The sequence below is a fragment of the Xiphophorus couchianus genome, chromosome 12 (assembly GCF_001444195.1).
Source record: "Xiphophorus couchianus chromosome 12, X_couchianus-1.0, whole genome shotgun sequence".
NCBI lineage: Eukaryota > Metazoa > Chordata > Actinopteri > Cyprinodontiformes > Poeciliidae > Xiphophorus > Xiphophorus couchianus.
In genome coordinates, this window is record NC_040239.1 from 16,317,230 (window position 1) to 16,339,866 (window position 22,637).

Sequence of the window (22,637 nt, forward strand, 5' to 3'; positions counted from 1 at the left end):
CAAATTTTATTTGTATAGCACATTTCAGCAGCAAGGCATTTCAAAGTGCTTTACATCATTACAAACACAGAAACACAATGCAATGTAGAATCAATCATTAAGTCAAGTTCCATCAATAAATTTGTAATTAATTACATTTCAAATACAATTCTAAACAGGTGGGTTTTTAGTTTAGATTTATAAGAAGTCAGTGTTTCAGCTGTTTTACAGTTTTCTGGGAGTTTGTTCCAAATTTGTGGTGCATAGATGCTAAAAGCTGCTTCTCCTCGTTTGGTTCTGGTTCTGGGGATGCAGACATTATAGAACATTACCCTTTTTATAGATTAAAGAACATTATCTTGTATCTTTCTAACCTGGACTTCATAATACAGACCACTAGGTGGCACTCTGGTGCCAATATAGAGTGATGTTACATAGAATAGCACCTACCGTTGGAATCGACGCAGGTTGCGGTTTAAACCGATAACAGTTCGTTTATTTCCATAGAAACCAGAGGGGAATCGGGGAACGGATGTGTTGCTGGTTGCCAACCGGGCCCTCTCGTTGAGGCTACAGTTTGCTCCTACAAATCTGTTCTAGGTGCTGTAGCTCTGTGTGTGCCTTCCTGTCGGATGCACTGTGCAATTATCAACCCCACGCAGCTCCTTCACTCAGCGGCTGCTCGTTCACGGAAACTGCAGGCGCACGTCGTCCGGGGCGTCTTTTTGTAGTTTGAAGGGCATGTCAGCAGGCTGCAGCTTCAGCCTATGTATGTCCTCGGTTAGACACACGGCTCTGGGAGATGTAGCCTGCCTGGTGATAAACCTGTGGTCAGCATCGCTTTAAGCCCACCTACCTGCCTGCGCCTCCTCTCCACCAATCCACCGACCGAGGAAGGAAAGAAGGAAGAAAAGGAGGAGTGAGAAGAGATGCCGATGGTGACTCGGAGGTGGCAGCACAGGAAAGTTCACTGTGTTTCTCTGTAACAGGGAGTGAGTCTTATACATTTTCCACCCAGACCTCGGACTGAACGACCCGTACCTGCACACAGGGTGTACCCAGCAGAACTGCCACGGACCTTCGCACAGAAAAACCCGAACAGGTAAAGGCGTTCAGTAATAGACTCATGAGCTTAAAAATATTTCTGTAGAGAGTCTTGGTGTTTCCAGCAGCCATTACTTCAGTCTGTGTATTGTTATTTTTGGTTGCTTGTGTCAGAATGTTTCTTGTTTATAAGTCATGTTGAAGGAGAGAAAAACTGCTCACCTTTCTCCCACCTGCTGATGAATCACTTTTATATTTTCATCCCTTATCTTAAATGCATGCGCACAGTTACACATTCTGGCACCCACATGCCTGAGATCATGTTTTAATGCAAAACACTGACACCGTTAAAATGACCTTCATGCTCTTTTCTGGCTATAAAAGCTGTCCTTGATGTCTGAGTGTTTATTAGGCCAAATTACTTCATGCTCCATTCCAGATGAGACAGCGCTCCTTTCTGTCCCAGTATCTGAACACTGTTTCTGAGCATAAATGTACTGCATACACTATTATTGTATGTTCCAGTGTTTTCCATGTTTTCAATGTACTGCTGAATGCTGAACTGTCACAAAAAATCATTGCATGTAGTTTAATATTCAGTGAGAGGGCGAGACAGATATAAGCTTAACTAAGCCATGCATGTAGTTTGTAGATTAAATGAAAATTGTAGTTGCAAGCAGAATCACCTGTGGCAATGCTAGAGTTTAAATCAGTGCATGCAATTCTAATGCAGCCAGCCTTGCTCAAGTTTTGGTATTTGCTGGAAGAACAGTCAGTGAGCCGTGAAGCTGCTGTTCCAGGAAGGGTCTGTGGCCAATGAACCGACCTCTCAGTAAGAGAGCTAGACATTTGCATGCAAGGGGATTGTGTTTCATTAGTTTGTCTTTGAATTTTCTTTTTGACAACAAGATTAATTGACAGTTCAAAATGATTTGCATCATACATGTATGATATTTTTAATTAGAGAAAACTGAAGCATAAAGTTTCCATTGGGTTGCTTTGCACCATTTTGATGGATCACAGTTTGAATTTCAATTGAAAGAAATCATTCAAATAGCAAAAACATCAATCCCGACAGTGCTATCAGACTCAAATTCACAGTGCAACAGTTTTGGGGGCTTACAGACATTATCAGTTAGCGTTGACAATAACTTGGGCTTCCTGCCTACAGCTGATTGAAAAAAAGAGAAGAGAAGAATAGGGGGAATAACAGTATAACTGGCATTGAAGCTGCAATATGTTTATGTAATATTGTAAGCCCTTAGTGAAAAGAATAAATTAGTTGTTAATATCCTTGTTACACTTTTGCCTATAAGCCTTCCATTTCAGTGGTGGGGTAAGGCAAAGAGTCATTGGAAATGCTCCTTAATGCTACAGCATAAACGATTTTATCACCTTCTGTAGATTTGTTGGGCATGTCAGAAAATTGTGTGAGCCACTGCTGTCATGTAACATATGTTTACACCAGTTCAACACAGCTGCGACTTGGTTACTGCAGCAGTGTCCCGGTCATAGCATTAAGTAATGCTGTGTGCAGTGATTTAAGATTAACTCGCAAAATAAATTAAATTTCATTTCAATAATGTCAGTTGACCCTTAAATATCAAGAAGAACTTGGGAATGTGATATTTGTGCAAAAGTAACACATCATTTCTGATTACGATGTCAGAAATGATGAGCATACACACTAGTGAGTACGGGTATGTATGAGTGGTGTAACAGGACTCCGTGTTCCACAATGTTCTCCTTCGTTCCCTCATATTTAGACCCACATGACCCATTGTTTTCAATATCCAGATGACAAGACAGGATACACGGTGACAGGAGCTATAGGTTGTAGAGATTAATCTAGTCACGAATCCCTTACTGCAACAAACTCCATGCTGTTGGTTGATGCAGTTATAGGCCAAACATAGGTGCTCTAAGTTTTGATGCATTTATGAAATAGAGGAAAAATTCTGATCTTTCAGTGTTTGACCTGCACATGACTGATCAGAGTCGATCAAGGGAAAACCGTCAGATTCCAATCGATGGCTGAATGATCGCTGTATCTCTCTTATTAAAAATTGAAAGGAGAATCATTTTGACTTGATCAAAGAAACGGCGCCCCCTAGAAAGATGGGGGTGTAATGCGCATTGGCGTTAGGACCTGGAAGGAGCCATTTAGAGCTGTGGCAGCAGCTGCTGGTGTCATCGCTGTCTGGGTCATCATTAGTATCCTTGTCACAGGGGCGTACGACTCTGGAGGCATTCATCACCAGCACGCTGCATGGCTTTAATTTCAACACTAAACACCAAAGAGATCAGAATCTGTCGGGAATAAACACGTTGCAGCCATGCAAAGCCAGCAATTTTAGATAAGAATAATCAGCGCAAGCACACAGCTGATTTGTTTTTTACCCTTAGTATCTAAAGCAAATTGGCTCCTCGCTATTTGTCTGACTCATCCATCTAAAGCTATCTTTGTTGTCAATTAATCCTGCCAGAGGAGCCAAGAAGGCCGGCTGGAGGCTGCTGTTTGGGTTGCACTGACTGCATGCTTCCTGGCTCTCAGCTCTCGAGCCTGAACGAAGGAGCATGTAAACACTGTGACAGGATTGTTATTATCCAATCATTTCATTCCTGCCTCGGTGAACGTGAGTGGGCATGGAAGTGGTAATCGTTCCCAGAAAAGCTAATGTTTGGCTCGTTCTCTTTTATTGTTTAATGACGTTTGTTGTGACAGTGGATGTTCGGATTGTGGCTGGTTGACGTCACTGATGGTGGGGCGGTTGGCTGAGGGAAAACAATGCAGTGCATGTCACAGAACATGGATGCTCGTCCGGAGGGGATAAGTAAGCGAGGGGAAGGGAGTCATTGTGATCAATGTTTTAGGTTTTCATCTCCTTGTGAGAAGAAAAATTACAGGATGGTGATGATAAAGGTGGGTAAGATGGAACAATGGGCCTGTGCGAAGAAGTGGGGACAGAAAGGATTGGAAAAATGGGGCGATAAGAGAGCCGGAGAAGAAGGATTAGAGGCTGGATAAACAGTCACCGCCAAAGGGAAGTGTGAGTGGATCAGTTGAGAGACATTCTGCAGAAAGACAGTGGTGCCACTGAAGGGGGCTGTCTTGGTTTGCTCTCCCTCCCGTTCCCTTACCTCGTTTTGCATCCACCCACATCCACGTGTGCCCACTTACCCTGCTCACTCCAACGCACCCCCTCTACCCAACCCCTCACTCAATGCAGTGCATAGACCTCAGGAGTACACCATGTCCAGTCAGTTTCCAGGTTATCAAGGACTGGACAAGCAGCGTGTTTCTGAGTACATGTGAAATACTGAGGTGGTTCTCATCACAGCATGACAGTCGGGGGGCCTCTGTCTGCTCAAGGTCGTGTGAATAATCAGACGAGAGCGCTGTTGTTTCTTTGTCCCTGAGCAGGAAGCTGTTTCTCTCTCTTTTTCTCTCTCTCTCCCTACTGACCCAAACTGTGCACACAATGCAAAGATACAGTTCCAGCCATGTGGGGAATGGGATGTAGTAGCCATTAACATCACTTTGCTGCTGAAAGGTTCTCAGTCTCAACAAAAATCTGACTCTGGCATTTTTGTTCCTGTCTTTATGATGAATGTCTCAGCCATCACTAACTGAAGGATTGGGGTCATCAGCTTTTTTATCCTTACATGCATACGGGGGATTGTTCCTAACTACATGATATTTTGATTGCTGAAAGGATTTAACATCCTGTTCTTATGTACGGTATTTACATTGGAGAGGTACCATTTGCTACAGACAACACTCTTTGGTGTCAAAATAGTTACTGTGGGTAGAGGATTCAAGGCTGGAGTTGCTTAAAATTGAAATATTGAATTCACATTTAACTTCTCTCACACTAAATAATTCATGTCTGGCCATAGAAATTGTTCTTAATAAATGAAGGCTTTCTAAATCATTTAACTGTGTGGACAGTTAAATAGCCAATTTGTCCAGAAAGAGTGCATTGTGCTGTTGTTTTATAGCTGTTGATGATGAATCTGAATGAGTATTGGGGGGTCAGGGCTTTACAAAATCTTTCAATATTTCATTTACAAGAATAATGGGGGGAAAAAATATTTTTATAAATTTTTATTATTTGTGATAATATTGGTTAAGTGGGCCTTGTCATTACTTCAATATATTACCCACTAGACTGCAAATTGTAGAAGCACTTCTTATTCAGTACCGTTGCTTGGCATGTGAGGAAGCTCAGAAAAGCAAATAAGGGATTTATTTAGTCATTAACGACTGAATGGATTGTTACCCAAATCGTTTGGCCTAAATTCCTCCTTTATTTCTGCCTCTTTGTCTTCCGTTTCATTCTGTCTGTCTGTGCAGCCTCTCTCTTTTTTTCATTGTAATCCATGCTTGTGATTTGCAAGGTTTTGGACCATGCTGTTTTTTCGCTGCTAGTTTTAAGCAAATTTTCAACAGCTCTGTTGCTTGAAAACCATTGGCCTGCTGCTGCAGGAGTGGAGACAATAGTAAATTATGTTCAGGTTAGGACAATGAGATGTCTCTTCTCATGTCTTTCTTCTCTCCTGTTAGTTCTCACATTTATTCTTTCATTTGTTTGAAATCAATACACTCAGCTGTGTTCAGCTGTTTCCGATACCTTGAGGAGGCAGGTAATTGAACAGCGACAACAATTTGACTCAGGAATGACTCTGTTGTAATTCTGGGTCAATCTGACACCAGGACAGTCTTACAGTCATCAACTGAATTGACCCGTGTATTGAACAAGGTTTACTTTATTTCCTTTACCCTTTGAAAATATGATCTGTAAACTTAACTGTCAGATTGCCAGACATTTTTACATTGCCTTGCAAAGTGTAATTTATTTAACATAACATCAAAATGTAATGTTTGTTCAGTTGTTGACTGTATTGTGTTTTCTTTATGATGTTGTAATTTTCTGTTTTTATTATGTAAAGCACCTTGAACTGCCTTGCTGCTAAAATGTTCTATGCAAATAAACTTGATTTGGATTTTAATTGTGAAGAGGAAAAGGGATCAATTGTTTTCAATATATTTTTTAGATACAATTTAGTATTAAATACTCTTGATTTAGCTGTCTCACAGTCAATATTCATCAGGTATTAAGAAAAATTACGACATCAGGTCTTATCAGGCATGCTGCTTAAACCTTTGCAAATTTAGAGAACAACATTTTTATTCATTTATTTTTGTAAAACAGCCTAGGCTCGATCAAATTTGATGTTTCAGTTTCCACGTCTTATCAGAATATCGGTGCTTAATACACATGCACACCAGATTGGTTATGTTTTTTGTCAAAAATAGAAAAAACATATATTCTCTACCTCTTAGTTTTAGGTTAGGCACTACTTTTAGTTTAACATAAAATCACAATAAGATAGATGAAAGTATGGTTTCTTGAGTGTGAAAATATTTCTACAACGTACTGTATATTGCTAAAATGTAAACAAAATAGAAATCATGCAAGTTTAATATTTGTCTTTTTATTTCCCAGAAATGGACCAACATAACGTGAGGCAAAGCAAGAGACAAAAACAGGAGTCAAGAAACAGAGCAGAGGCTTCAGCCCCAGCTTCAGCTCCAGCTCAAGCTGCAGCCTCATATAGACCCAACAATCCCAGCACCAGTCAGCGTCCGGTTCCCTCCAGGCCTCCGCGGCCCCAGAGAAGTCCTAGGATTGAGGCATCTGTAGATATTTCAGAACCAACTGAACCCAGAGTTGAGCCCAAAGCTGCACCCAAAACTGAACCCAAAGCTGAACCCAAAACTGAATCCAGAGTTGAAACCAAAACTGAACCCAAAACCAAACCTGCTTCACAAACTAACCAGAATGAGACCACTCCTGACGGCAGTGTGGTAAGCCAGCCCAAACCCTCTCCCCAGACCGAAGAGCAAACTGGGCTGAGTGTCAAGGCGGGTCCTAAAGGTCCAGGTCACCACCCGGTCAGAGCTGCATCCGTGCCCCAACCACCTCCTAGCAGACCTGTGCCCTCTCACCTGAACCCGCATGCGCAGAGAGCCATGTCCTTGGCGGGCACCGCTGATACTCTGCCTCAGGTTCAGGAGGAGTTCAGGTTGGTTCCTCTGTCTCTTTGTTTGTCCCGGCATTCGTGTTCCTGAATGTTTTATTTGGCCTCCCATTCACAGACAGCTAAGGCAGTTGCCTCAGTACACATACCAGTTATTTTTATGCACTGAGGCTTAGCTAGCTATGCTGTATCGTATTAGCATTTAGTAATAGCCTACTCTATAATTTTTTTTACGTTCTAGGCTAATTTATATGCTTTTTAAATAAATAATATATTCTTTTCACAAATTAAAACAGTCTAAACTTGCTGACTGCTCTCTGTATCTGTTCAATTCTTTGTCAACGCAAATAATAAATCAGCCAATCACATGGCGTTTTCTTGACACACTCTGAACCCCTGAGAATCAGCCCTGTTGAGTATTGTTGCTGACTGTATCTATTCCTTTTTGGCCACAATGTCCCCATCTACTGAGGGATTCCTCCAGCTTCACTGAGTTTCTCTAACTGAAGTAAAAGGGTTGTTAGACATGATATTAATTTAAAAAAAAAATACTTCTGCACTGATGGGACATTATAATGGTTCAGCTTTAGCACATCATCCATCTTTTCACACAATTTAATGTGCTGAGAGGATTAAGGCTTAAAAGTAGCATTATGTTTGATAATATGTTTGATAATTCTTCCAGCAAGGTTTGTAGATTGCTCATGTGCACAACAACTTTTCTCTTCCTCCTCATGGAGATAAATGTTGACTGTGGCGAAGAAATCTCTGCTTTTGCAGTGCCGTGCTGTCATCTGCTCACAGACTTTCTGGTTTCAACAGAAACATATGTACTTAAACAAACAAAGGTCATGTCGGAGTCTGAAATCTTGATCTTCAGACAGTATAAGATGTACTGTTGCCTGATGGGCCAAACTGACCACCCAGCAATGCAATATAAAAAAACTGATCAAAATTCAAACACTAGACTTAACAAGAATATTTAAATGTCTCCTGCTATGGCGTGAAAGTAAAGGAAGGGAAAGGCAAGACACAATGAGATGTCGGTGCAGAGGTTGCTGTCTCATTCAATCTGTGAGCTGTGAGTCACATCTGTAGGCGATGAGTGGCAGTGGGAGCTTACGTACCACCCTTTCCTGACAGGGTGCACATCATCACCTGGAATGTGGGCTGTGCCACGCCACCTGAAGACATCACCACTCTGCTTGGACTGAACGTGGGAGACGGAAACACAGACATGTACATCATCGGGTGAGTGTCCTGTGGGGGACACGTCAGTGGGTTCCTCACTGGTCACTTTATGATGGCTTGTCCTGCATATTATGCTGAGGAAAAAGTATTTGCCTCCTTGTGGATTTCTCCTGCTTCAGCTGTTTTTTATGTTTTAGATTATCAAACAAAATTCAATAGGAGACTAAGATAGCCTGAATAAATGCAATATGTAGTTTTTAAATGATGGTTTCCTTTTATTTAGAAACTAGCTCTCCAAGCAAACCTGGCTCTGTGTGGTAAAGTAGTGGCCTTCAAGACCTAATAACTGGTTGGCAGTGACAGCTGCTACACTGCTTTTGATAACGCATCACTTTTAGATCATGTGGAGGAGTGGTTCATGGAAAATGTGTTGCTCTTTGAGACATTTCTGCCTATTTCTTGTTGTCAAAGAGGTTCTGTTTCAGTGATGTCCTGATTCTAATGGACAGCCCATTCAAACCAAACCAAATAAATGTGATTAATCACTACTGTTATTTCTCGATTTAACAACAGTGGTGGTGGTAATGTTGCCGCGTGGGACCAGGCTGGTATTTAAAGTAGCTCTTTTCCCCTTAAGTAATTAAATTATCATCTTAAAACTGCATATTGTATTTATTTAAATTTGTTGCTCTGAAAAATTTCAATGTGACAAAAAAGCAGAGTATAAGCAGTCTGCAAAGGGGACTGCTTACAGTCCCCTTTCTCAGAGCACTTCTCACAATGCTCTGAGAAAATATTTCTTCAGAGCACTGTGTGACCAGTGACGACGGTGCTGGTAATAAAGTATCGGGTTGAGATTTAAATGTGTCCAACTGGAAATTCTCTGGAAATTTATTTTTTGTGTCATTTTCTTTCCAAGGTTGCAGGAGGTGAACTCCATGATTAACAAAAGGCTGAAAGATGTCCTCTTCACAGACCAGTGGAGCGACGTCTGCATGGAGAGACTGAGCCCCTTTGGTTATGTGCTGGTCAGTAATGGTTTGTTTTTGTTGTAAATAATAATGCTCACTCTCAGAATAAAATGCTAAACGGCTCATCTTTGTGCATGTTGCATTATCACTGAGGAGATCTCAGCTTCTTGCTGTTCAGGCTTATTTTGTTCCCTCAGCAACGGATGAGGTGATGATTTAAAACAGGCATCTACTGTATGTCAGTGGATCTATTATCCTCTGCTGTCTGCCGAGCTCTCACTGAGTGTTCCTCACTGTAACTTTGTAGCTCTATAATTTGTACCTGAAAGGTTCCATATACCAAGAAATTGTGGTGATACTCAGATTAGTACACCTGCTTCCCAAAAAATTTACATAAGACATTTACAAAAAAAAAAAAAGCAGTAAATTCTCTTGTTGTGTTTTCAGTTTTCATATCAAAGCACACATTGCAGCTGTGGTTGGTGTTGCACTGGCTGCTTCTGGAACAAAGCGTGGCACAGTTGCTGTGTTGAGCCAGAGTGCGTATGAATGAGCTGTCAAGCAAAAAAGTGTTGGACAAATGTCTCCCAGGGTGCCGTTTTATTTTTGGATCATGTTGTCTGTGTGGATGGGCCTCTGACAGTGAAATTGATGCTGTCCCCCAGCTATTTCATGGCTTACTAACTTGGTTTGACCCTCTTCAAATTCATCTTTGTGTGTCTGCTTCCAGTGAATATTTCAACAGTAGGTCAGGAGTTTTGAAACACAGGATTTTTTTAAAGCAAGTGTTCCTTAATAGGAAGTTACAACTCCTTACGAAAGTGATAATACCCCTCACTAATTGTGTACTGTGCACCCGAGGCTTTAATGTATGTCAATGGGATTTTATGTTATCCACCAACTCAAAGTGGTGTACAATTATCAAGTGGAAGAAATTATATTTGGGTCTCAAAAGTTTTTACTAAAAAAAATGCAAAAGATATGCTGTGCAAACCCAAACAGCCTTTTTTTTGTTTAGAGCCTCAAGAACGTTGCTAGTTGGTAACAGTAATTGACTACTGTTAACTGCAAAAGTGCAGATATGACCTGGTGGGCCGTTCTGTCAGTCAAAACTCTCTCACACCAGAGCAAAAGAACACTGGATATTACTTAGTAAAGAAATGCTAAATACATACCAGACAATGTGCATCCTTTTCCTCTCAAGTCAAATTATGCACCAATTTGTGTTGGTTTATTTCTTAAAATCCAGGGGAAATACATTGAAGTATGGCTGTAATATGACGAAGTGTGAAAAATATAAAGGGGCATCAGTGGTGAAAAGACACAGTAACAAAAGAGCTCATCTGCCTTGCTCTCTGCTCTCTAAGTCTTGTTTACAGGTTACTGCAAGCACAGGAATCAGCCCTTCACTGCAGTAGTGCAGAGCTTACGGGGCATTTTTATTTACTGGTGATTCACCACAAACTTTCTGCTGATTGTCTCTATCATTTCTGTGTTTGTAAGCTAGAGTTTACACTATCTAACAGTAGCATGGCACAATCCAGTAAGTTTGGGAAATCAAGTTGTTTCATACGAAGAACAATAAACATAATTTACATAATTTTAATGAAGCGTGGTTATTGCTCTAAATAATGGAAGTGTGGAGGAGGATTGTGATGTTTCTGTTGTCATCTGTGTTGGAGACCGGGATGAAGAAACTGTTATTTCAAATTAACAAGCTTCCCTGCTGACGTCACTATTTGTTACTCACAGTTCATTTCCTTTGGCATGGACATTGTTGCATAAAGTCAAATGTACACATCTGGCTTGGTCACTTGTCTTTGGGTCTAAATAACTTATCTGTTCTGAGCAAAACAAGTGGGACGAGTGGGACAGATATTGATTGGAGATTCTTTTTAGTCGCAGCATAGGCAGGCAGCATTATGTTGGATGGTCTTTATAGTTGCGCTGAACCTCTTACGCAACAAAGTTGTTCAAATAGGCTGTTAGTATGCAGGAAAAGAGAGGCTGGTCACGTGGGGATGTTTGCCTGTGAGGGATTTCAGTCCGGGTGTGATTGTGCTTCTTCAGACTGTGGTTGGGGGTTGGGGTCTGTGAACGACTTGACAGAGGGTGAGGGAGGGGGGAACATGTGTACAAATGTGGGAACAGGTTTGACATATCATGCAAATTTCTGTTCCTGTACGTGATGGTTTGGTGTGTTTAACGCTGCAACAATACCTCCAGTGTTGTTTAATGTCAGAGGAACACAAATGTCATGATATGCATATTATAATGCAACACAACACAAGACTGGAGGTTGGAGGATAAAGAGTGCTAATGTCACCTTTCTTCCTATGTTTGGATGAACTAGATGCTGTTCCGTCCTCTATGTACACTGCATTGTGTTCAGGAGCTGCACAGCAAGGCCGCAGGCACTTTGACGAAGGGTCATGATGTTTTGCATTTGTACGGGTGTGCTTTTGTGTGACTCATGCAAAGTTGCTCATCATATCTCTCCTGCCTTTTGATGCTCCTAGCCTTACCCAGCTTTACATTTCTGTCCCTCAGATAACATCCGAGCGAATGCAGGGCCTGATACTGCTGGTCTTTGCGAAATACTTCCATCTGCCTTTCCTCCGTGGAGTCCTGACAGAGACCACCCGCACAGGAATGGGGGGTTATTGGGTAAGATGGCTGCAAAGGGTTAGAGAAAACGCACCCACTGCGGCTGAAGGCATGCATTCCAGTTATTGATGCATTGATATAGACATAAGCAGGAAAGAGTGTGTCCTATCACTTTTTATAATTTGTTAGTCAAATGCTGTGTCGTTTAGTTATTATGCTAAAATGATACATGTTATAATCTAACAAACAAGCTCTCAATGCATGGAAAGTCAGTTAGAATCAACAGTGTCAGTGAGTCTCATTAGTCCTGAGCCCTGATCTCAAAATTCAATACGACTGATGTGTACAAAAACCATTGTTATAGCTCCTAAAATAAAATTCCTTTTTGGGTATGTTTCATTAAGAGACACAGGCATGCGCACGTACATACACGCCCACACACATACACACACTCAATACTATGCAACATTTGTCAGTGAACCTGCTTCTTTAATGTTTAAATAAATTAAATCCCAAAAAAACGTTTTTATTGTCTTGTATTGCTACCAAACGGCACAATATTTTTCATCTTGTCACCGGAATATAGCTAAGATGGGTTTGATGTGATTTCCAGCTATTTCTGGTTAACTGTTATCTGCTTCAGCTCATTCTGGAAGTTCTTTAATTATTCTCCACAGTCCCTCGCTTTTGACTCATTTCTGTCTAAAGCAAAGATCAATGTACAGAATATCTTCAGTGTACCACTAAAATCAACCCCAGTATCAGCAGGGGTACTTGTACCACAACTAAAGAACCATTGAATTTCATTATTATGAACCTTTAGATCAATTTTTGCCGTGTTTGCCAAGATATGCAGATTTTCTTCTGGAGCATTGTTTTAATGAGTCACAGATAGCAGAGAATCCACTGAATCATTTCTCCCCCCCGGTGTGCACTTGACTCTCTGCATCAAATATTGATGCTGTCTGCTCTTTAATGAGGGTGCTTCCTGTTTCGCTGTGAAGCATACCCGTACAGTCGACACTCACCGTGCTACTTACTGTTTGAGGAGGTTTATTATAATTACTCAATCAATCATACATTCAGTAATTATTAAATTTTTATCCAAGAACATGTAAAACCGATAACTGCTAATACTTTTTCTTTTGTATGTTGCTCTTAGACTTTTAAGAAACCCTCAGTTAAAAACTTTTGCTATGCCCATTCTGCAGGGGAATAAAGGCGGCATTAGTGCCCGAATGACCGTGTTTGGCCACAGCATCTGCTTCCTCAATTGCCACCTGCCTGCTCACATGGAAAACCAGGACGAGCGTATGGATGACTTCGAGAGCATCTTGCAGCAGCAGCAGTTTGATATCCAGGGGCCCACTGGTGTTCTGGATCATGAGTAAGTCTCTGCACATACAACCACAGGTTCACACATCTATTAGTTATGATTCATATTGGTTTTTGTAAGCTTTGCAAACATCAGATGAAACCACTGGAATATTTAAATGTAGAGTGAATAATGGCAGACTTGTGTTTGTGTTCATTAAATGGTATCTACTGTTGAAACAGGTGAAAGTGGCATAGTGAAAGATTTATATTTTTTCATTACCAAACAAGACGACAGAGGGATGAATGAACCAATGGCTCACTGTTGAAGCTCAAACAATAGTAGGAAGATATGTGGTAACAATAAATTTTTTTTAAATTATTTAATTTAATGAGAAAAAATATAGAAAAGAAAGACATTTAGTATAGTAGTATTCTGAGTTTCCAGACTGTACTCCTTCATGTGTTATCAAAATGATAAAATCTACATTTATATAAAGAAAAACAAAACAGATGTGTTTTACTTTGACTAATATATCCAGACTCTACACTATATTTACTGAGTCACTTTAGAGTTTAATTTATGGTTGTTTGTTTTGCATTAAATATTCTAATTTTCTCAGAAGATGCATTTTGGATTTATTAAAATTAACAGAAATCAATGCCTTAGACAGATGTTGCTCTGTTTTATATTGATATATAAATGTATTTCACATTTTGAATTAAATGACCAAAATAAACAATCTTATTGTGAATTACTGAGATGCAATTCTGTGTCTGCTGTCAACATCCATTAACACAAATCTTTTATAATTCTTCAGTTTTTAAAATTATACATTCTCATCAAATCTTTTCTTTCCTTTCAGTCTTCTGTTCTGGTTTGGGGATCTTAATTTCCGCATTGAAAATCTGGATATCCAAACTGTGAAATCAGCGATTGAGAACAACAGATACGCCATGTTGTGGGAGAAGGATCAGGTAAAAAAAGGGGTTTGTGTGTTTTACTAGAGGACTGTAAAACTATTCAACTGCTGCTCATTAAAAGTACTTAATACAATATGTGGTTTCTGTTTGCTTTCATTTGCATTTTTAGAAAACAAAAAATCTATATAAACCCCAAAATTATTTTCATTATGACTTCTAAATTAAAATGAAGCATGATCTCATAATGCTTTATTTATTTTCAATTCCTTCATTCTGCCACTAGAGGGAAATGGAGACACTCACAATTCTGTAAGCACTTATTAATTTGTGAGAAGGCGTGCGGTTTATTTATTGTAATTTTCTGCAGCTAAACATGATCAAAGACAGTGAGACAGTGTTGGAGGGATTCGAGGAGGGGCCGCTGAGATTTCCTCCCACCTATAAGTTTGACGTTGGAACGAACACATACGATACAAGGTTGGTGAGGCCAGGGGGAGTATTTCAGATTCTAGGCCACTGATCAGAGATCAGAGTCGAGCAAAGAAACAGTGATTACACTCTGATGTCTGAAAGATCCTCACTACCCTGAAGGGGTCATAAAAATGCACATTCTTTGTTTTAAAAATCAGTTTCTCTGTCTTGTTCAATCTTCATCTCAAAATCATTCCAGTGGGAAGAAGCGTACACCAGCTTGGACTGACCGCATCTTGTGGCGCCTGAGGGCCACGGCACCAGCTGCTCAGACAGCGGAGAGGCGTGTTTCAGTGTCAGGGTTGACCAGAGGGATCAGAGTGACGCAGCACTGCTACCGAAGCCACATGGAGTACTTAGTCAGTGACCACAAGCCGGTGTCGTCCATCTTTACCCTGGAGGTGAGACAGCGTGGGAGACATTATAAAGATGGTGTTACCATTAGGATCTTTGAAACGTTGAAATACCAGTTCTAACAACAAGTTAATTCAAAGAAGGTTATCTGGACTCAAACTTTTTACCCAGTAAATGAACAGTCTTCACTCAAATCAGTGCATATGTGCATACTCTTTTTACCTATAATCTGAATATTGAGGGTTTATATTCAGATTACTTCCTGCATAATTGGTAACCAAGATTTAAAAGCCCTTTCATACAAAAAATAGCAGCAAGGACTTGTGACCTAAGGGTAGCTAAAGTATACAAATGTTGCTAATTGGTCACTTAAGCATGAGAACACTGACAACCCAACAGCTTTAGCAACTTTAGTCCTACTTTTATGTATTTACAATTAGAGTCATGGCCAAAAGTTTAGATTGACAGAAATATATTTTTTGCACACTTTACTGCTTTGTTTTTTGTGGTTGTTGTCTAAGGTGCATTTATTTTCATTATTAAATCTGCTTTCAGCTAAGCAGAATGACCTGTTAGTTTCCCTTGGCTCCAGAGAAAATGTCAAGAGGACAGGGCAGCAATCACTTGTTTAATCTATCTGAATTTAAAAAGCAGGGATGTTTCTTTTAAAAGAGGGATGCAATTCAAATTGTTCTTCTTTTCTAAACTGTGGTTACCTCCAAGGAAATGCATGCTATCATCTTCTGTTTGTATTAAAACAGCTCAAGTTCATCAAGAAATTTGAGTAGAGCAGTTCATCTGTTGCTTAGAAATCCTCAGGATGTCCAAGAAAGTCTTACAAGTGCAGGGATTGTCTGCTGTAGAGGGTTCAGCTGGGTTGCCACCGAGGCAGAGCTTGTTCAGGAACAGCAGCGGACAGATGTGAGTGTGCATTTGGACACTGGTGTCAAGAAGGGCTCCATAGAAGCCAATTCTCTCATAGATGGCACTGGGATCTTTGATCATAATTTTTACTTCTGTTAAACAATGTCTTAACAGAATGTCTTACATGCCTTAACTGCTTGCTTTCTTCCCATTGCGATGCGGAAGGGGTGACAAAGCAGCTGTAAGGAGCAAGACAATCATTTCTGGGACCATGGCCATATAGAAAACCTCCCAAAATCTTAATCCCATCAAATTACTGTGGTTTATATTTAAATAGTTAATAAAAAAACAAAAACAATAATGAACTGACAAATTTCAAGCCCTGAAAAAGCAGATGTGGGTCACCATAAGTTAGGGTTTCGCTAGAAGCTGATAACAAGTTCACCATAGCCAATTACAGACATTTTGAAAATGAAAGATCAGCACATATGATACGTGGACGTATTACTAAATAAAAGCCTTTAGCTTATGAATTGTTTATTCTTGAATGTCTTTGTACCATCACAACATCCCAGGAGAAGGTTTAGCAAGACTGTAACTGTAAAGTTACTAAGGAAAAAAAAAAATTGTGTCACTGTCCTAATTTGTCTCAGCTGCTGGAGTATTTCTGTCTCTCACAACAATTAAGGCATATAAATTTAGCAATTAATTTTTGATATTTTTTCCTTCTATTTTAATCTGTGGATCCCATCTCAAAGCCCCATACAGTATTTCGTGACCCACATTGGGGTCCAAAGCCACAGCTCTTAAATATCAACAGACTTATGCTCAATCTTTTCAGTTTCCATACAGGGTGGATATTCCTCTGGTCACTCTCATAGTGGAGGATGAGTGGAAGAGTGTAGAAGATGCAAAGGTGATATACAAACTGATGCCCAACTACTCTCGAAGCAGTTGGGACTGGATTGGATTGTATAAGGTAACTTGTCCTACTGCTACTTCCCCGTTAAGAGTCATTGTCAGCAAACACACCTGCAGACATAATTTCAAGAATTTGGAGTGAAATAATTACATGTTGTAATCTTGTTGTTGCACCAACAGGTGGGTTTCAAGCACCACAAAGATTACGTGGGATACATGTGGGCTAAGAATGAGGACGCAAATGTTTACACCCAGGAACATCAGGTAATCAATAGACACGTTGGATTCTCCTCTTAGAGAGTATTTCTGTCACATTCGATAAATATTTGAAAATCTTTTCTCCAGATAAACTTTACAGAGGAGGAATTACCCAAATTCTCAGGGGATTTTATCTTGGGTTACTATAGCAACAACACGAACACCATTGTGGGTGTAACAGAGCCATTTCAGGTAATCATAACGCATTGTTTTTAACTTGGTGCTAATAAAAAGCTGTTGTCTTCATCTTCACAGTTCACTGGCATTTTGCAGCTTTTTCAACACTTTTCCATCAATCCTCAGATCTGGCTGCCCACTGTGGACGATTCAGGCAGCTCTTCAGACAGCTCTGATGCCAGCTCAGAAAATGACAGCACTGTTGTCATGAAGTTGTTGTCCCGCAGTCCAAGTGTACAGCGCAAACACAGCCGCAGCCGCAGCCTCAGCCGCAGGCAAAGCCAAAGCCGAAGCCGCAGCCGTAGCCGTAGCCATAGCGGAGGTCGTCCCGGGAATATCGCTGGCAACTTTTTGAGCAACCTCGCTGGCAACCTTTTGAGCAGCCTTCCTGGCAACCAGCCTGGCAACCAGCCTGCCAGCCACCCTGTCAACCAGCCTGCCAGCCACCCTGGCAGCCGCCCCAGCACCCGCCCTAGCAGCCCTACAGAGCTCAGGATGAAGGAGCTCGGTCTCACTGATGGCACCGCTGCAGGGAACGAGCCTACGGGACACTCAGCAGACGGCAGCCACATTCACGGGGCAACAGACAAAAACAAGGAGTGTTCAGGAATGTGATGCAACAAAAGCCCGGCTGCTTTTACAGGTTATATAACCAACTGTTGTGTCTTTATTTCATACAGTCACTGCTCTGTATGTTTTCTGTGAGGAAAATATACAGTTTATAACGCCATCCTTTTCAGAAATAGTCATCTGGTTGGTTAAAATGTTTCTACTTGCTGTTGAGTTGTGCACTTGGCATATTGTTGTTTTTTTTTTGTATATCTTTCACTCTGTCCGGTGTTTTCTCTACCTTTGTCCGTTCTCAGGTGTGGACAGTACAGGGAGCTGACAACTTGCATTTAGATTTTCTCACAGATTCTCAGTTATAAAGTGACACACACTCCATCATCACTTTTCACAACAATAGTTGATCTGCCAAGTCGTTGGGTCAGAAAAGTTCAAATCAGCAACAGAAATAGATAAAAAGTAATTTAATTATTGACCTTAAGTCCTGAAGCAAATCTAACTTGTTAGCAGTGCATTATACAAGTATCTGTACTTCCTGAACTTTTACACATTTTATCACATTACAGCCGCAAACTGCCATTTACTTATGGCAGTTTGCTATGTTATTTATTTGATATGTTATTTTTTACAAATACTGTTTTTTATTACCATTCCCCAATACTTTATTTTTCACAAACCACTTTTCCATGTAATTACACCTGCAACAGTAGTGGTGAAAAAATTTAGTTTAGAGTTTCTGTTGATAGCTGGGGAAATTATCCACATATGAATCGTATATCACACCTAGTTATGAAATGATTTCCGAGTCTGGTTGTAAGTCCTGCTTCTTGCTGGTTGCATAAACTATACGTCATCGCTGCATCTCTCCATTGACCTGCGAACCTGGCTTGTCCCTATGCAAGTCAGTTAATACAAGTCTGTGACTGCCTCACTTGCCTCATCACATCTGTCTTTTAACAAAACTTGGAGGCTTAGGCGACGCCTTAATCCTAATCCAGCGTGGATTGAAATGCTGGAAGGTGAGCCTCTGCCCAGTCTCAAGTTTTTTTCAGGAACAAAAAACTTGAACTTTTGGTCTGATTTGACCAGAGCACCATCTTTCACATGTTTTCTGTGTTCCAGACATTAATTTTGGCAAACTACTTATGTCTTTGGGCTACTTTAAATAATGTCTTTATTTATTTTCTTACTGCTTTTTGGCTTGGTCCAGATCTGTGGAATCCACATCTAATAGTTTTTCTGTCAACAGATTTGCCCATCTGAACGGTGGATCTCGTCCACAGTTACCATAGGCCTCTTGGCTGCTTCTCTGATTAATGTCCTCCATATCAGACCTGTTACTCGGTGGATGGCTTCAACTTGGTTGAAGTACAGTTTTGCTATTCTTTGTTGTACATGTTTTAAACAGTACTTTTTGAAATGACCCAAACTTCACCATAACCTTACCTCTGACCTGTCTATGATGTTCGGGTTTTCATGATGTTCCATCAACTTTCTCTAGTGAGCCTCTGAGGCTATAATTTCCCTCCCAGCTCGTCTTTGTGTATCATGAAATGTCCCAATAAAATACCTTAAATTTGCGTTTAAAACTAAATGTGAAATAGTTAAAGGGATATTAATAATTTTGCAAGACACTAATCTCATTGCCAGCATACATCACCCATAGTACTAGTGTCTGAAAGCTGCCAAAGCTGCATGACTTGGGTAAAATGGAAAAATGTTCAACACAGATGGTTCTTCTGAGTAGTGAGCTTTATTGCTTTCTGCAGCAAGAACAGCACATCAGATCCCTGTGTACTCTGTGCACTACTCTGAAGATTCACACAGTCTTTTAACAGTTTTCTACACACCCACAAAATCACACAATCCTCAACACACATTAAATCACTTTTGAAACTCGGTACCCCTTTGATTAAAACTCAATTCTGTCTGGCCTCACAACACAAATTAAAGAGTGTATCAACTCTGTGTTTGCACTCTCTGAGCACGTTATCACACTTATGAAATCACAATTCACTTAGTTATCCAACATGTTAAAAGGTCAGCGTGTCATACTATTGACTGGTGCCACTTATTTTTGCATAGAGAAACATACACAATTTCTATCACACTTGCCTTGTGGTCCATATTTTGACCCATCAGTCATAAAATATGCAGGGAGCACTTCTTTTAGAAGAGATGCATTCTTCCTGGGTGCATTAAATCAGAGAAAGTGGATCAGAGGCAGTGATCCAGGAAGCTCTCAGATGCACAACACATTCTAGTCTAAAGAGTAAGAGTGTGAGCGCCCTTAAATAGATGGCTGTATAGTCAATAGCAGGATGCTGCGGGTGTGGACAGAGGTGTTGGGTGTCACAGCACAGCTGTCCCACCAGAACTGATTGAGTAACGACTGACCAGGTCTGAACTACAGAGGTGATAACTGCAGCAATACCTGAGCTGATCCAGTGCGACACATTTATGCACACACCCCCCCCCCTGAACTTCATAGGATTTGTTTTAAAAGCTTTTTTAAGAGAACAAAATTGCATTGTTTTAATTGGATTTTAAGTCTATGTTAAAATAAGAAATATTTAAATCATGTTTTTGCTCAAACTCTGAAGTTCAATCTGGACTAACTTTACAAAAGTGGGCAGGAAATTTGCTGGATTGACCTGCTAGAGAGATTCGTATGTACCTTGAAGTCCCATCAAGCAAAGATGAAATGCTTAACTGTAGATTAACATGACAGTGGGAGTACAGTAGAGTAAATAAACTTTCCTTGCTGAATGTTTTAATTTTTGAAAATATGAAAACTTTTTTTTTAATATATATATATACAGTATATAGCTAAAGCTTTTTTCTTTCTTGCTCAGATCTTTCCCCCTTTGATCCTATTAATAAGATGGTGACAACCGTAGTCTCAGTCGTGGTGTTTTATAGTTACTGTGTGATCTCTGATGCACCGTTTTAGACGTGTAACTTTGGGGCTGTTAGAGTAGGTCTGTGCTGTGGCCGTAATTTGTGTGTGTATGTCTGTAGTTAGTTGTTTGTGTATGTGTTTTTCTGAAAGTGTGCGAGTGTGTGCTTTGGATGACAGATGTGTGTGTGTGTCTGAGTTACAGGGGCCGTGAATGGGACTGGGGCTATACTTGCATGGTTTGCCTTTTGGACATACCGTACATTCCTGTACTGTTGTTTTTGTGCCGTAAAGTGCTGTTTTTGACTCCTCTTTGTCATATCTGTGACTGTGAAGATTCTTAGAAAAACGTGGTAAAGACGGTATGAATTTTTGACATCGATATTAAATGTTAGTGCAAGAAAAAATATGGGTAGTTGTACTCGGATAAATTTGAGATTAAATTAATCTTTTCATGTATTTTCCTGATTTTTGAAAGGGATTAAAAAAGCAACCTACTGGACGTTTCTCTGACATGAAAATTTATTGTCCAGGTTTAGATAATTTAGATGCATTCAATACTGCAATCATGAATGGTGACTATTGTGAAATCTTTGCTGAATGTTCCTATTTTGTAATTGTGTAGGTTAAATATACAAAATATGAAGTATGTTGAGAAAAATCAAACATATATATATATACATAAGAGACAATCTATAGCATAAAGATTATTTTACTTAAATTATGTATTTATTTTCCTATTTAACTTAAATTCTGCTGGCCAGTTACAGAGCTTTTTTTCAGGGCAAGTGTCCAAATTATATCAGAGATAATTTATTTTATTTTTACTATAGAGATGATTTCTTTCCATTTTAGTAAATTAAAACTCTTCTGTCATAAGTGTAGATGGTTTCGTCTACGTGTGTTTAAATAATTGTGATTGAATGACAACAAAATTCTTAAAACCTGGATTGCTGATCTATGAAAATGTTTAAATTCTGCGATCAAAGCATTTCTGTTTATGAATTTGTTGCTTTGTTCTCCAATAACAAATCTAGTGCGACACGATCCAAAGGAATAAATTACGATCTTTTAAATTATGCTTTTTGTCTTTATTGCTTCTTGACACATCTCCACTACAGTTACACGGTATTTATGACCCTTGAACTTTTTATTTATTTATTTAAACAATTTTATATGTTATTGTTGAAACCAGGCAAACGTAGAAGAGAACTTGAAGGAGATGCCTCTTCCTGTAAGACCTTGAATATTAATGAATACAGACAATGTGTCAATCTGAGTTTTTGCTGTTTTTGCACTAAAGGATAGGAAAATCCTTCAGTTTTTCTGAAATATCAAAGTCATTCCATTACATATAATGCTACTGTTTCAAATTTTTGTTTCCAAACTGAATTGGAAAACATTTTTTTTATCACTTTGTAATTATGGGACACTTTGAGTTTATGTATCATAAAAAACTCCACTAAAATGTATCAAAGTTTGTGGTACTGAGTCAAAAAGTGAAAAGGTCAGTTTTTGTATTTGTGAGCTGATGGTATTTCAGTTTTTATTATCGATAATATTTCTATGAATTTTACATGAGGGTCAAAATAAAAAGTTAAACGCTGAGTCATATACAGACGCTGTTCAACTCTTCGTAGTTTCCAGGTTTCTTTGAAAAGATTTGAATTAGAAACAGGTTTAAGTCTCCATTTGTGAGTAGAAGTCGGTAAAGCGACATATTTCTCTCAAAAGGTTAAAGAACATACTTATCAGAATTTTTGCTAAAATTAGAGGGGGCATTGACTCTGTTATTGATCTGATATTTCACTCTGACAGGTCATTCTGTTACTGACCTACTATTTTAAGCATTTAAGTAAATATTCAAGAGTAAACACAATTGGAGATCCTGCTGAGGGCAACATCCAGGACATCTTGCATCATGCTTTTCCACCCTTTGTGACAAGTGTTCGCAGTGCCTGTTCATGCTGACTCTTCCTTTCTGATGCAACACTGCTCAGGGATTGACCTGCATTGTGTCTGGTGACACAAATAAAAACTGTAAAACAGAG

The 22,637-nt window shown here is 39.7% G+C and overlaps 1 protein-coding gene across 2 annotated transcripts; it reads left to right on the plus strand.

Annotated features, from left to right (window-relative positions):
- Window positions 1–489: 489 nt before the first annotated feature.
- Window positions 490–21,665, plus strand: inpp5jb (inositol polyphosphate-5-phosphatase Jb). 2 transcript variants are annotated; one of them, XM_028034117.1, is made up of 14 exons: window positions 492–928; window positions 998–1,081; window positions 6,534–7,113; window positions 8,212–8,319; window positions 9,179–9,287; window positions 11,781–11,897; window positions 13,049–13,224; window positions 14,018–14,129; window positions 14,443–14,552; window positions 14,746–14,947; window positions 16,606–16,743; window positions 16,866–16,949; window positions 17,031–17,135; window positions 17,247–21,665. In XM_028034117.1, the coding sequence occupies exons 3-14, from the start codon at window positions 6,536–6,538 to the stop codon at window positions 17,733–17,735; spliced, it is 2,328 nt and encodes a 775-aa protein (XP_027889918.1). In that variant the 5' UTR covers window positions 492–928; window positions 998–1,081; window positions 6,534–6,535; the 3' UTR covers window positions 17,736–21,665. The 2 variants fall into 2 exon arrangements, with proteins under 2 accessions (XP_027889919.1, XP_027889918.1); XM_028034118.1 differs by lacking the exon at window positions 11,781–11,897 and having other exon boundaries at window positions 490–1,081.
- The last annotated feature ends 972 nt before the right edge of the window (window positions 21,666–22,637 follow it).

What these genes read in the sequence shown, in the direction of transcription:
- inpp5jb (XM_028034117.1), top strand. Translation starts at nt 6,536, where the DNA reads ATGGACCAACATAACGTGAGGCAAAGCAAGAGACAAAAACAGGAGTCA. An exon ending in GCCCCTTTGGTTATGTGCTG is followed by an intron (nt 9,288 to 11,780) that starts GTCAGTAATGGT and finishes TCTGTCCCTCAG; the next exon opens with ATAACATCCGAGCGAATGCA. An exon ending in TGTTGTGGGAGAAGGATCAG is followed by an intron (nt 14,130 to 14,442) that starts GTAAAAAAAGGG and finishes AATTTTCTGCAG; the next exon opens with CTAAACATGATCAAAGACAG.